This window comes from Macaca mulatta, chromosome 2 (assembly GCF_049350105.2).
Source record: "Macaca mulatta isolate MMU2019108-1 chromosome 2, T2T-MMU8v2.0, whole genome shotgun sequence".
NCBI classification, from domain to species: domain Eukaryota; kingdom Metazoa; phylum Chordata; class Mammalia; order Primates; family Cercopithecidae; genus Macaca; species Macaca mulatta.
Window position 1 is genome coordinate 32,807,020 of NC_133407.1, and position 13,435 is coordinate 32,820,454.

The window sequence follows — 13,435 nt, forward strand, 5'->3', positions numbered from 1 at the left end:
TTCTGAGCACACTGCAAGATAACATTCATATATTACCACTAATATCCATGCTCAGTGTTTTAAAGGAATAAATCCCTAGCAGGTCTGAGAATTAGAAACTCTGCTACATGGTTAGAAAAGATTTTCTTTGGCCTCCTACAGGCTCACAGTCATAGTCATTGCATTTATAGGTAGACTCACAAAAGGTCACTTAGGGAAGCATAAAGCTACTTTGAAGGTATAGATGTTAAAAATGCAGTTTGGCTTATGAAATGCCACTAATTAAAATAATTTATGTAATGAAGTATGTTGAGATATTTTTTCCTTGTGCAGGGCAATAGATTTGATCATCTTAGAAAACTCAGGTACATTATATATAGTGCAAGCATCAGTGTTGTCAAAGTTCAAGCTTCAGGCTTTAGCAGAGAAATTAGAGGTTTTTAAAATTTGTTTTCAATTTCAATGTAGCTTCAAGATTAATGTTAATTATGACAGCAGATCTACAAAGCTGTAGTTCACAATTCTGATAACCTTCCCTCAAAGTGAAGAGAAAATATAAATTGCCTCTTTATATAAATATCCACTTACTAAAATAAATAAGTATAATGTCTGTTGTAAAATCAGACTGCCTTACCAGGAAGTTGAGATTTGCTATCTTTCTGTAATACGCTGTTCCATAGTTCTTTCACTGGGAGCTGTTTTGACAAAGTTATCAAGTTAAAGCAAAAGAGGAAAAAGCTGAATCTTGTAAAATTATAACTTCATTAAATGTTTTCACAAGTATTTCTGAGATACAATATTTTGATTTTCATATTAGTCCTTATGCCATAGTTGGGAGTTGCATTCTTTTGCTGTGAGAACATGTTGGGTTCTTGAGGTTTGTCCTATGATTACTGTTGGTTATCCTTCAGCTGAGTACTGATAGTATCATAAAAACTTGAATAGTTAAATATATTGCTCATTCAACAAGCTTAGTTTAGTCTCTTTGTTTTTTACTACCTTAAATCCTTGAACAAAACAGTTTTGAAACTATAAAACCTTTGGGGTTTAACTTCTCTTTTTCCCATTTCTACTCGCTAAGGCAGGTAGAAATGAGTGTAGTGAAGTGGCCAGAGACTAGTACTCATACTAGTACAAAGAAGTATTTTGCATTGATACTTGATTTGTTTCTGTAATGTGACTTGACATTTTACAAGTATAAGGAAAACCCAAAATAACTAATATAGTGGGAAAATATATACAAATGTGAGTTGTGTTTCTGTAAAAAAGTCAGTGAGATAAAACTGTTTAGAAGCAAAGACTTATTTCTTGGTTTTTTAAAAAATACATCCCTGAAGATGAACCATTGGAAAAATCACAGTGAGGTATTTTTCCTCAGGAAGAGCATTTAGTTGTAAATGTATGGCTGTAACTGTCCTTTGGAGAGTTGCTTTCTATTACAATGTTTCTTATCAGATCTATATGTATAACAGTTTCCCTAAAGTGAGTTCCTACTCTATCACTACTAAATTTAGACTCTAAGCACGTTTTGTACAAGAGACAGAATTTTGCAAGAACTGCATGCGTGGTTGCCATTTAAAGATCATAACAAATGTGTCTGATTTTCAGCCTGTAACAAAATTGTGGTGATGCTGAATTTGAGCTGGAAGGAATTAAATGTGTGTTGGCTATATGCAGTAAGCGACTATATAGACAGTCTAAAATTAATACCATATTTATAGCCAAAATCCCATTTTATAATTTGGCATCCTGAAAGTAGAATATGTAAAATGGTTTTACTTTAGTAATTATTGTACAGCTGTAAAGAAAATTGGAAGCACTCCAACAGAACAGAAAACAACCTTTCTCTCAAAATTGAAATGATGGCCAAGTTTTAGAAAAAACTGGCTGTAGATACTAAAAGTTCACAATTTCAGTTTGTATAGTCATTCAGTCACAGAACTTAAGAATACTTATTTATTCCTTTAAAAAATGTGTTCATTTTTATGAAGCTCTGAACATCCTCAGAATAGCCTCTGAAACTCAGGAGGACCCAGTTTACCATCCTATCTGTCTTTCATAAATGATGATAGAAAGTTATGAGATTGTCTGCTTAATATCACCCAGTAATGATTTCTGGAGGTGACCAAGGGGACCCACTGTTCCCTTTTCTCAGTCTGTACTCAGAGAGTGAGTGGTTCTCAAACCCTTTGGTCTCAGCAACTATGGATTGATACTGACTGTATTAGAAATTGGAACTGGGAAATTTTAAATACTTATTGATTTATTTAAAAATAATGTCTATTACATGTTAACATAATCTTTTTTATGAAAACTATTTTCCAAAAGTATTTTCTTTTTAGTGAGAAGAGTAGTACATCTCTTTATAGCTAATTTAAGAGAATAGTTGGGTTCTCATCTGTGTTTTTATTCACATCTTTTTTGCATCACCCCAGGGTTTTCCCCAGGCCACACCTTCAGCACCCATATACCTGGAGAATGGGAGGCTCTTAAGTCAACAAAGGACAACTTTCCATTGCTGTATCTTAGTAATGAGTTAACATTCAGCACAATGGAATTAAAGCAGTTTCTCAACCTCAGCACTGTGACGTTTTGGGCCAGATGATTGTTGCAAGGGACTCTCCAGTGCATTGCAAGATGTTTAGCAGCATCATTGGTTTTTAGCCACTAAATGCCAGTTGCACTGTCCCACCTTCAGTTGTGATAAACAAAACTGTCTGTAGGCATTGCCACGCACAATATCTCCTGATGGGCAAAATCCACTTGAAAACTACTAGATTAGAGAAAAGAACTGACGAAAGATGGAACACAATTACAGGTTTTTCTGAAAATTACTTTTCCACAATTATAGGATAAAGTTTAAGCTGATTAAGTTTGAGTAATTTAAAAAGAAAGGAAAATATAACAAGACTTTGGTAGGTAAATATTAAACCATGAAAATATATAAAGAGGCCACATAAGAATCTAATTTATTCCTAAAGTAGATCCCAAATAACTCATGAAGTAAGCAACATTTTAGTTGTAGTAATTAAGGTATTAAATTAAAACCCTGGCTCTGGAATTAGGGTTAGAAAATTTGAAGTTTGGATTTTTCTGTTTTTCAAGTTACTGTTAAAAACTATGGAGCAGATATTGATCAATAATCAGTACAGTCAGCCCTCCATATCCATGGGTTCGCCATCCGTGAATTCAGCTGAATGTCGATCAGAAATATAGTTAGGCTGAACATGTACAGATTTTTTTGTCATTATTCCCTAAACAATACAGTATAACAACTATTTGTATAGCATTTACATGGAATTAAGTTGTAAGTAATCTAGAGATGACTTAAAGTATATGAGAAGATGTGCATAGGTTATACACAAACCATTTTGTACAAGGGAACTGTATAAGGGACTATGGATTTTTGCTGTCAGTGAGGAGTCCTGGACCCCATCCTCCAAGAATACCAAGGACTGGATACTTGTCCTTTACCACAGCAATATCACTTTGGTAGGAAATTGTCCTACAAAAATACTTCCTAAAATAAAAACAAAATGTTGGGCATGGTGGCTCATGCCTGTAATCCCAGCATTTTAGGAGGCTGAGGCAGGCAAATCACTTGAGCTCAGGGATTCAAGACCAGCCTAAGTAGCATGGCAAAACTTCATCTCTACAAAATATCAAAAAATTAGCCAGATGTGGTAGCCTTGCACCTGTTGTCTTAGCCACTCAGGAGGCTGAGGTGGGAGGATCACTTGAGCCCAGGAGGTTGAGGCTGCAGTGAGCCATGATCATGCCACTGCACTTCAACTTGGGCAACAGAGCAGGACCCTGTCTCAAAAAATTGTTTTAGTAAAATTTAAAAATGCCAGAATGTTTCATTACAGCATTGTTGATAATATCATGAAGAATTTTTTTAAACTAACAATCACTTTAAAATCCATAATTAGATTAAATAATTTATCATACACTTGGATACTGTGAAGCTCTTCAGAACACTAAAGAATAAGATTTTAGCCGGGCACGGTGGCTCACGCCTGTAATCCAGGCACTTTGGGAGATGGAGGCGGGTGGATCACCTGAGGTCAGGAGTTCGAGATCAGCCTGACCAACATGGTGAAACCCCGTCTCTACTAAAAATACGAAAAACGTTAGCTGGGCATGGTGGTGGGCACCTGTAGTCCCAGCTACTCAGGAGGCTGTGACAGGAGAATCACTTGAAGCTGGGAGGCAGAGGTTGCAGTGAGCCGAGATCGCGCCCCTGCGCTCCAGACTGGATGAAAGAGCGAGACTCCGTCTAAAATAATAATAATACTTCTATATATGCTATTATGGAAGGATATGTGTAGTTAATACTAAGTAAAAAGCAAGTTGCGGAATTAAACATCCCGTTGCCATTAAAAAAATAAATAGCACAGTCATCTCTCATTTGCTGTTGAGGATTGGTTTCCAGGACCCCTTATGAATACCAAAACCAACAGGTGCTCAAGTCCCTTATAGAAAATGGGATAGTATTTGCATATAACCTGTGCACATTCTCTGCTATACTTTAAGTCATCTCTGGATTACTTATAATAGCCAATGTAATGTAAATGGTGTGTAAATAATTGCTATGCTATATTTAGGGTATATGACAAGAAAAAAAGTCTGCTCTGTTTTTTTTTCCCCCCAAGTATTTTTAATTTGGGTTTGGTTGAATTGATGGATGCAGAACCCATGGATACAGAGAGGCAACTGTATGTATGTATGCGCATGCAGTTGTATATGCCTAGAAATTTTCTGGAACTACTGGTGGTTTAACAGCTACCAGTGGTTATATTCCAGAGAGGGGAACTGGGAGATGGGATGGGGGAGAGACTTTTACATTTTTCCTTTAAACATTTATGTGTATCTGTGATTTTTGCCAGTATCTCCTTTGAATTTTAATATCTGGTTCTTTACACCTATTTAGGTCACGAGACATGTGTAGAACTGCTTTTAGAACAGGAAGTTTTCCAGAAAACGGAAGGAAATGCTTTTAGTCCATTGCATTGTGCTGTGTAAGTAAAGCCAGAATGAATCAGACTTGGTTTGAGTGTTTTAAGAAATACACCATTGCTGTGAGAATGATCACCATGTTACCTTACACAGGATAAATGACAACGAAGGTGCTGCTGAGATGTTAATTGATACATTAGGTGCCAGCATTGTGAACGCCACAGATTCAAAAGGAAGGTAGGAATTCAACTATGTATTAAATAGTTTTAGCCAGGCACAGTGGCTCATGCCTATAATCCTAACAATCTGGGAGGCCGAGGTGGGAGGATAACTTGAAGCCAGGAGTTTAAGACCAGCCTGGTCAACATACTAAGACCTGCATCTCCACCCAAAAAAAAAAAAAAGACATGATGATGCATGCCTGTGATCCCAGCTATTCAGGAGGCTGAGGCAGGAGGATCACTTGAGCCCAGGAGTTTGAGGCAGCAGTGAGCTGTGATTGCACTATTGCATTCCAGCCTGGATGACAGAGTGAGATCCTGTCTCTGCCCTAGCCCCCAAAAAAGTTTTTTTTTCAATAAGAAATAAATTTTAACTACTGGCCTGGTGTGAGAGAATTTACAGAAAACCCATTATTATTTAAAAGTTGATTTTTTTATTTGCAAGTATAAATTGTTATAAGATCTCAATTATTTTTACATTATAAACGGTTTTTCTATTTATAGATTTTAGGAAATTTTCCTCCTTTGAACTATTTTAAAATGTAAATTTTTCCCCTTTCTTTAGAAGTTGTTTGTTTCCCAAAGATAATTGTTAACAAAGTTAAAAGTTTTCTAAATAGGAATAAAGGCTAGAAGAAAGTCCAGCAGTTGTAAGAGGTGGTGGTATTCAGGTCAGGATTTATTTCTTTCAAAATTTCCTTTAATGATGTAATGTTATTTTAGCAATTTTGTAATTAATCTTTACTTCATACTAGTTCTAGTTTAATTAAGGCCTTCTATATTATTGAAAGTACAAATTTCTATGGGAGAAATTAGTGAGCTCCATTGAGCCTATTTGTTTGTATACAGGCAGTGCTTTTATAGCCTAATATGTAAACCCTTAAAAACTGCATGTCACAAATTAAAGAATATTTTTCCAGCATATATAACATTCAAATTTAGTCATACGTTTCCATTTTTCTTTATCACAGAACTCCTCTCCATGCAGCTGCCTTCACAGACCATGTAGAGTGTTTACAGCTGCTGCTGAGCCATAATGCTCAAGTCAATTCTGTGGACTCTACAGGGAAAACACCTCTTATGATGGCTGCAGAAAATGGACAAACAAATACAGTTGGTAAATAAACTTTAAAATTGTATTTTCCTAAGTATGTGTATCACTTATTTATAACTTAGATCCCAAGACTTCTGACTTCAGCTAGTTATCTTACCACTCCTAAGACTTAAAACCTTTTACCTGTTTGCAATCCACATTTTCATTTAGGAATACAATGTTTTAGTTTGCCCTTACTGATTGAGGAGTCTACTTTACGATGGCCCTATAACATAGTGGTGAAGAACACTGACTCTGGAGTTGGATTGCCTCAATATGAGTCCTAGATCTTCCAGCTAAATGACCTGATGCCTCCCTCAGTTTTCTCATTTACAAAATGAGAAAAATAACAGTATCTACTTGGTGGGTTGTTGTGAGGTTTAAATAAATTACTATAAATCCAGAGCATATAAAACAGTATTTAAAATTTAGTGCACAGTCACAAAATAAATGTTAATTGCCATTGTTAGAGTGTGTGACTTATACAACAATATAATTGTCTCATACAATTATGTGAAGATACAGTATATATGTTATATATTACAATATTTTTCTTGTACTTAAGTTTTTGTGAGAGGGACTGTTTTGCTTTGTATCTTCGTTTCTCTACAGTGAGTTATTGGTAATCTAAGAAACATGTTCATAAACATAAGAATTGATGCACTTTTTCCTCCCAGAGATGCTGGTTAGCAGTGCTAGTGCAGAACTGACTTTACAAGATAACAGTAAAAATACTGCCCTCCATTTGGCTTGTAGCAAGGTATGTATACATCTTAAGAACATGTTTTCATTGTTAACAGTGGCATTAAAAGTTTTTTGACTTCACTAAAATGAACAGAACTCAGGACCAAACCTCTCTAATGATCACTGGTATTAGATTTCTTGAACAAAATTATTGACTTATAAGGCACCATGGCGTATCAAAGTGTCCAGTAAGCCAAATAAGTTTTGGAACACAAGCCTAAGTATAATTATCCTCTTTCCTTAATCTTAATTTTGTCCTCTTCTCCTACCCTCACTCCCAAGATGTGTTTGGGCAAATATTAAGATATTAGCCAGGAAAATTCATGGCATATGAATGGTGTTGTACATATTATATGAACTAGGGTTGCAGATTGTTGGGTATATAAATGTACCTTGAATGGTACCCAAGTTTTTATAACTTATCTGCCACAATTTTTGTAGGGTCATGAAACTAGTGCCTTGTTAATACTGGAAAAGATAACAGATAGAAACCTCATCAATGCAACCAACGCAGCCTTGCAAACGTGAGTACTGTCAGTATCTAGTATAAACTTTGTGACCTATAATTATAAAAATGATAAATGGATTTTTTTAAACATATGACTGTTGGAATAGGTTTCATTAGTCATAGAAGCAATTTTAATAGTTTACAACTGTCAAAACTCATTTCTAAAATGATCACAACTAAAAGGCATATTATTTAAAATGCTTTTGAACTGAAACTTCATTACAACATTGACAATAATGTATTTTGTTCTTAATCCACCTACCTAATTTTCTGAAGGAAAGTAGTACTATTTTGTATATTTTATGGAAATGAACTAATAATATGTTACTTGAAACTAACAATAAATGAGGTAAGAAGCTTTATGTGTGTCTGTAAGCAAATAAAGTTTCTGAAAGAATCAGACTTTTTAATAATGTGAGCAGCCAACCTCCAGATTGACTGACAGAAATCTTACATCAGTGTCTCTCATTGTCCTTTACTATTCCATTTTGAGGTTTAGTAAAGATAAAAATCTTAGAATATTGTTGCCCATTCTGGGATTAGTCAGATCCCTTGAAAGTCCAAAAATTAGTCATGATGCTTGTAAGCTGTTTTCAAAACCTATTAGAATTTATGCTACTGCAGTTTACAGTTTTTAATATATAGTCTATGTCTTTACCAGCCTCATTCCTTAACAATGGAGGAATGCAATTTCAATGGTAAAATTATTTTAAACATTGAGTCTGAGAAGAAAAGTAACAAAAGGATTGGGTGAAGGTAGGGACTGTCGATGGGACCTATGGCTGAGCTTGATGTTGAGCTACACGTTGACAAGGTGTGACAGTGCATTGCACAGAGGTTCTGCTCTCCCTACCCCCATCTTTGTTATTAGGACTAGGTGCCTCAAGTTTGTACCTCTTGGTCTTCACAAGTTGACAAAAATGCTCTTTGGCAGCCAGGTGTGTGTGTGTACATGTATCATGTTTTTTCCCCTAGACCTCTGCATGTTGCTGCCCGAAATGGGCTAACAATGGTGGTTCAGGAACTTTTGGGAAAAGGAGCAAGTGTGCTTGCAGTAGATGAAAATGGTAAGTTGGTTCTATATTGTCTTCCCTTAACCTAGAGCTTTTATCTTTTGATGATCCATATTTGAAGAGAAATAAACTTGGATATTTTTTATTAGTCAAAGAGGAGAGCTAAAGTGAATAATGAATAGTAGTTTGCAGCAAAGGAATAAGGGCAAAAGAAATAGGAAAAGTTTTCTAACAGATGTACTTCTGAATTCCTGTATCATCTGTTATAGCAAAGTTAGTATTTACTGTTTATACTTGCCACTTTCTGTTGTTTTAGTAGCCAAAGATTTTGTTCTTTCAGCAAATATTATTAAGATCCTAATTAAGTGCTATATTCTTATTTAAAGTCAGTGCTTCTACTCATGCACGAGATCCTGTCCCCTTTTGCCTACTTCATAATGTCACTTTGACAGTTCTCTTTTATGTCCTGCGGTAACAATTTTTCACTCTCTTCCTGTATTATTCTTCAGTATATAAACACTAGTTCCCTCATCTTTAAAAAACAATTTATAAATCTCACTACTCTTGCCAGCTGCTGCCATATTTCTGTTCCCCTTTGCAGCGAAACTATTATCTTGCTGTCCCCAGTATTCACCTCTCATTCTTCCATTCTTTTGTTGTTGTTGTTGTTGTTGTTGTGTTGTTTTTTGTTTTTGAGATGGAGTCTACCTCTGTTGCCCAGGCTGAAGTGCAGTGGCGTGATCTCAGCTTACTGCAACCTCTGCCTCCTGGTTTCAAGCAATTCTCAAGCCTCAGCCTCCCCAGGTAGCTGGGATTACAGGCACCTGCCACTATGCCTGGCTAAATTTTGTATTTTTAGTAGAGACGGGGTTTCACCATGTTGGCCAGGCTGGTCTCACACTCCTGACCTCAGGTGATCCGCCCACCTCAGCTTCCCAAAGTGCTGGGATTGCAGGTGTGAGCCACAGTGTCTGGCCTCATTCTTCCATTCTCTTTTAATTTCCCTGTAGTCAGGCCTTCTCCCCTCACCCCTACACATAACAAAACTATTCTCATCAAAACCACCTATGACTTCTACTATGTTTACTACTACTTAGCTCTCATTTTACTTGATAAATCAGCTTTTGACATAACTGATTACTTGTTTCCTTTGATAAATTTTGTTTACTCTGGTTTTTGAACCCCACACTTCCTTGGATTTCCTTCCACATTACTAGTTATTCTTTCTTAATTTCTTTTACAAAATTTCTCCCTTCTTTCCTTCTGGGACTCAGTCCTTCATTCTTTTTGCTTTCTCTATCTACATTGACTCCCTAGTGCTCTCATCAATTCCTTTGGTTTTAAATACTACCTATATGCTGAGAATTCCCAGATTTGTATCTCCAACCCAGACTTCTCATAGTCTCTGTATATCCACGTGCCTAACTGACATATCCATGTGGATATCTGATAAACAACTTAAACCTAGAAAGTCCAGAACTGAATGGTTGATCCTTTTCCACTCCCCTTGCCAGACCTACTCTCCCCACAACATCATGATCTCCATTGAAGACAATTCTTATTCTTATAATTGCTCAGGGCAAAACCCCTAGAGTCATCCTTGATTCCTCTCACTCATACCCAGTGTATAGTCCATCAGCATACACTATTGACTCCACCTCTAAAGTAGATTTAAAATATGCCCACTTTTTTATTTATTGCTACCAGCCTGTCCTGGATCCTTTTAAAGTATATGAGAACATGTTACTCTTGAATTTCGGTTCGGTTTGGTTTTGTATTGTTTTGTTTTGTAAAGAGACAGGGTCTCACTCTGTTGCCCAGACTGGAGTACAGTGGTAGATCATAGCTGATTGTAACCTTGAACTCCTGGGCTCAAGAGAACCTCTCACCTCAGCCTCCCAAGTAGCTAGCACTACAAGTATGCACCACCATGCCCAGCTAATTTATTTTTTGTGGTGATAGACTCTCACTATATTGTCCAGGCTGGTCTTGAACTCCTGGCCTCAAGCAATCCCCCCACCTCGGCCTCCCAGAGTGCTCCACCTGGCCCCATTCATAGTTCTTAAAATGACTTTACTAGGCCCTATATGATGTGTCCTCCACCTCGTCACCTTTCTGATACTGTTTCCTAGTCTTCTCCTTTCTCTACTTGATTCTGCAATGCCAGCCCCTCCACAGCAGGGTTATACATGCATTGTGATCTTCATTCTGACTGTTTACTCTGCCTGAACACTCTGTCCCCAAACATCCCATGACTAAATCCGTCACCTGTTTCAAATCTTAGCTCCACTTTCATCTTCTCAATGAAGCATATTCTAACTACTCTGTACTACAACTTGCTAGATACTCCTACCACGGCATTCTCAGTCCTTGTTAACCTGCTTCACTCTTTCCTCTTTTTTTACATAAAGCTTTTAACATATTGTTTATTATGTTGATTGTGTGTCTTCCCCACTAAAGTGAATGTAAGCTCCACAAGAACAGTGAAATCTTTATCAGTTGCATTCACTGATATATTCTTAGTGTTCTGAATAGTGCCTGAGCAAGTGGAGGCTCAGTGAATATTTGCTGCATGAGTGAATATTTGCTGCCTGAGTGATTATGCCAAGCACCGTACTAACTTCTGAGGATACAGTGTAAAATAAGACATAGTCTACTCCCTTGGAGATAAGAGTGTAAACAGGCTATTAATGATGCACTTAAAATAGTTTAATTGGAATAAGCATAGAATGCTATGAGAGTACTTAAGAGGGTCTTCAAATCCTTTCTTGCAGGATCAGAGAAGGCATCCCAAAAAAATGTGACTGCTAAGCCAAAATCCAAAGGATAAGGAGAAAGTGGGGAAGGAACTTTCTAAGCAAAGAAAGTGGCATGTTAAGAGATATAACTGGCCGGGCACAGTGGCCCATGCCTGTGATCCCAGCACTTTGGGAGGCCAAGGCGGGTGGATCAGCTGAGGTCAGGAGTTTGAGACCAGCCCCGCCAACATGGCGAAACCCCGTCTCTACTAAAACTACAAAAATTAACCAGGTGTGGTGGCACGTACCTGTAATCCCAGCTACTTGGGAGGCTGAGGCAGGAGAATCGCTTGAACCCAGGAGGCAGAGGTTGCAGTGTGCCGAGATCACGCCACTGTACTCTAGCCTGGGTGACAGAGCGAGACTTCGTTTCAAAAAATAACTCCCATGCAGAGGAGAGGAGCCTATTTTTAGTCATATTCTGACTAGAAAACACACATGAAACATGCTTCTTTCCCCACCCCCACTATCATCCAAGGCATCCTGGCCTATGTAATGGGTTGTTCTGCCTGCCAGCAGCTGGAACAATAGCAGCAGGCACCTTTAGAAGAACCCTTGAAGGAAACGTGGGCAGTGAAGCACTCCCCTAGCTACTTTGGACAAATAAAATTTAATTAAAAGTACAGACAGCCTTCAGCCACTGCTGCCAAACTTGGAAGGACATCAGTTGTTCTCTTTGACCCTTGACAAAATGGGAACTTTACAAAGGGGGAAAAAAATTACTTTTTGTGACTGGGCACAGTGGCTTACTACTGTAATCACAGCATTTTGGGAGGCAGAGGCAGGAAGATCGGTTAAAGCCAGCAGTTTGAGACCAGCCTGGGCAACAAAGCGAGACCCTGTATCTACAAAAAAATTTTAAAAATTAGCCAGGCATGGCATGTGCCTATAGTCCCAGCTACTCAGGAGGCTGAGGTGGGAGGATCACTTGAGCCCAGAGGTTGAGGGTGCAGTGAGCATGATCATCACACTGCACTCCAGCCTGGGTGACAGAACCAAGACCCTGTCTCAAAATAAATAAATAAATAAATAAATCCTTTCTTTATCAAGGCTAATATAGCATAGATGAAAATAGGTGGGAGACTGGAAGCAACCAGATGCCCAATAGTTGAAATGTGTAACTAAACCATAGTATAATCGCACAGTGAAATACTGTATAACAATGAAAATGAACCAACTACAGTTACATATAATATTGATAAATCTCACATAATGCAACACAAAAAAGCCAGATATGAAATAATACATACTATATGATTCCATTTATATTAAGTTTTTTAAAAACTCAAAACTAAACTGTAGGCTGGGTAAGGTGGCTCACATCTGTAATCCCAGCATTTGGGAGGCTGAGACAGGCAGATCACTTGAGGCCAGAAGTTTGAGACCAGCCTGGCCGACATAGTGAAACCCCATCTCTACTAAAAATATAAAAAATTAGCTGGGTGTGGTAGCACACACCTGTAATCCCAGCTACTCTGGAGGCTGAGGCAGGTGAATCACTTGAACCTGGGAGGTAGAGGTTGCAGTGAGCCAAGTTTGTACCACTGCACTCCAGCCTGGGTGACCGAGTAAGACTCTGTCTCAAAAAAAAAAAAAAAAAAAGCTATAGTGTTTATGACTCCAAGTTGAAAGCAAGGAAATTACTACCCCATAAGCCAGGGTAGTAGTTACCATTGTGGAAGAAGAAAGGTATAATGATTGGGTAGAGGATATATGGAGGCCTCTGGTATGCTGGTAGTGTTCTCTTTCTTAACCTGTGTGGTGGTTATACAAATGTATGTTTTGTGATAAACTATTAAAGTTCCATGTGGTATAATTGAAGCCTGGCATCACACTATTCTCACTTTTCTCCCACTCCATCCTCAAGACTGAGTGTTGTACCAACTGAGGTACCAAATGTTTCCTCCTTGGTTTGCTGTGTTGACACTTTGTGGTAACTTATGACTAAGGTCAGTTGTCTTCTGCTTAAAAAAGAATATTTACAAAGGAAATATTTGTTTTGATTTAGTAGTTTTTAAAGTTCATCTGTTTAGTTTGTCTTCAAGAGACTATGACCCCAAGAGAAAAGTTAAATTGACAACCAAGTGTCATTCGTTCAACACCTATCTTCTGAGCACCTG

General features: G+C 37.6%; 1 protein-coding gene across 20 annotated transcripts in view; it reads left to right on the top strand.

Annotated features, from left to right (window-relative positions):
• The window catches only part of ANKRD28 (ankyrin repeat domain 28), a 191,740-nt gene that overhangs the window by 174,487 nt on the left and 3,818 nt on the right, over nt 1-13,435 (top strand). For all 20 annotated transcript variants that reach the window (XR_013413549.1, XR_013413552.1, XR_013413550.1 and 17 more), the window contains 6 exons: nt 4,913-5,000; nt 5,092-5,175; nt 6,131-6,276; nt 6,930-7,012; nt 7,438-7,520; nt 8,480-8,571. Coding sequence is in view for 15 of the 20 variants with exons in the window: in XM_028843660.2 (XP_028699493.1) it covers nt 4,913-5,000; nt 5,092-5,175; nt 6,131-6,276; nt 6,930-7,012; nt 7,438-7,520; nt 8,480-8,571 (576 nt within the window). In the remaining 5 variants the exon portion in view is untranslated. The remainder of the gene's footprint in view (nt 1-4,912; nt 5,001-5,091; nt 5,176-6,130; nt 6,277-6,929; nt 7,013-7,437; nt 7,521-8,479; nt 8,572-13,435) is intronic.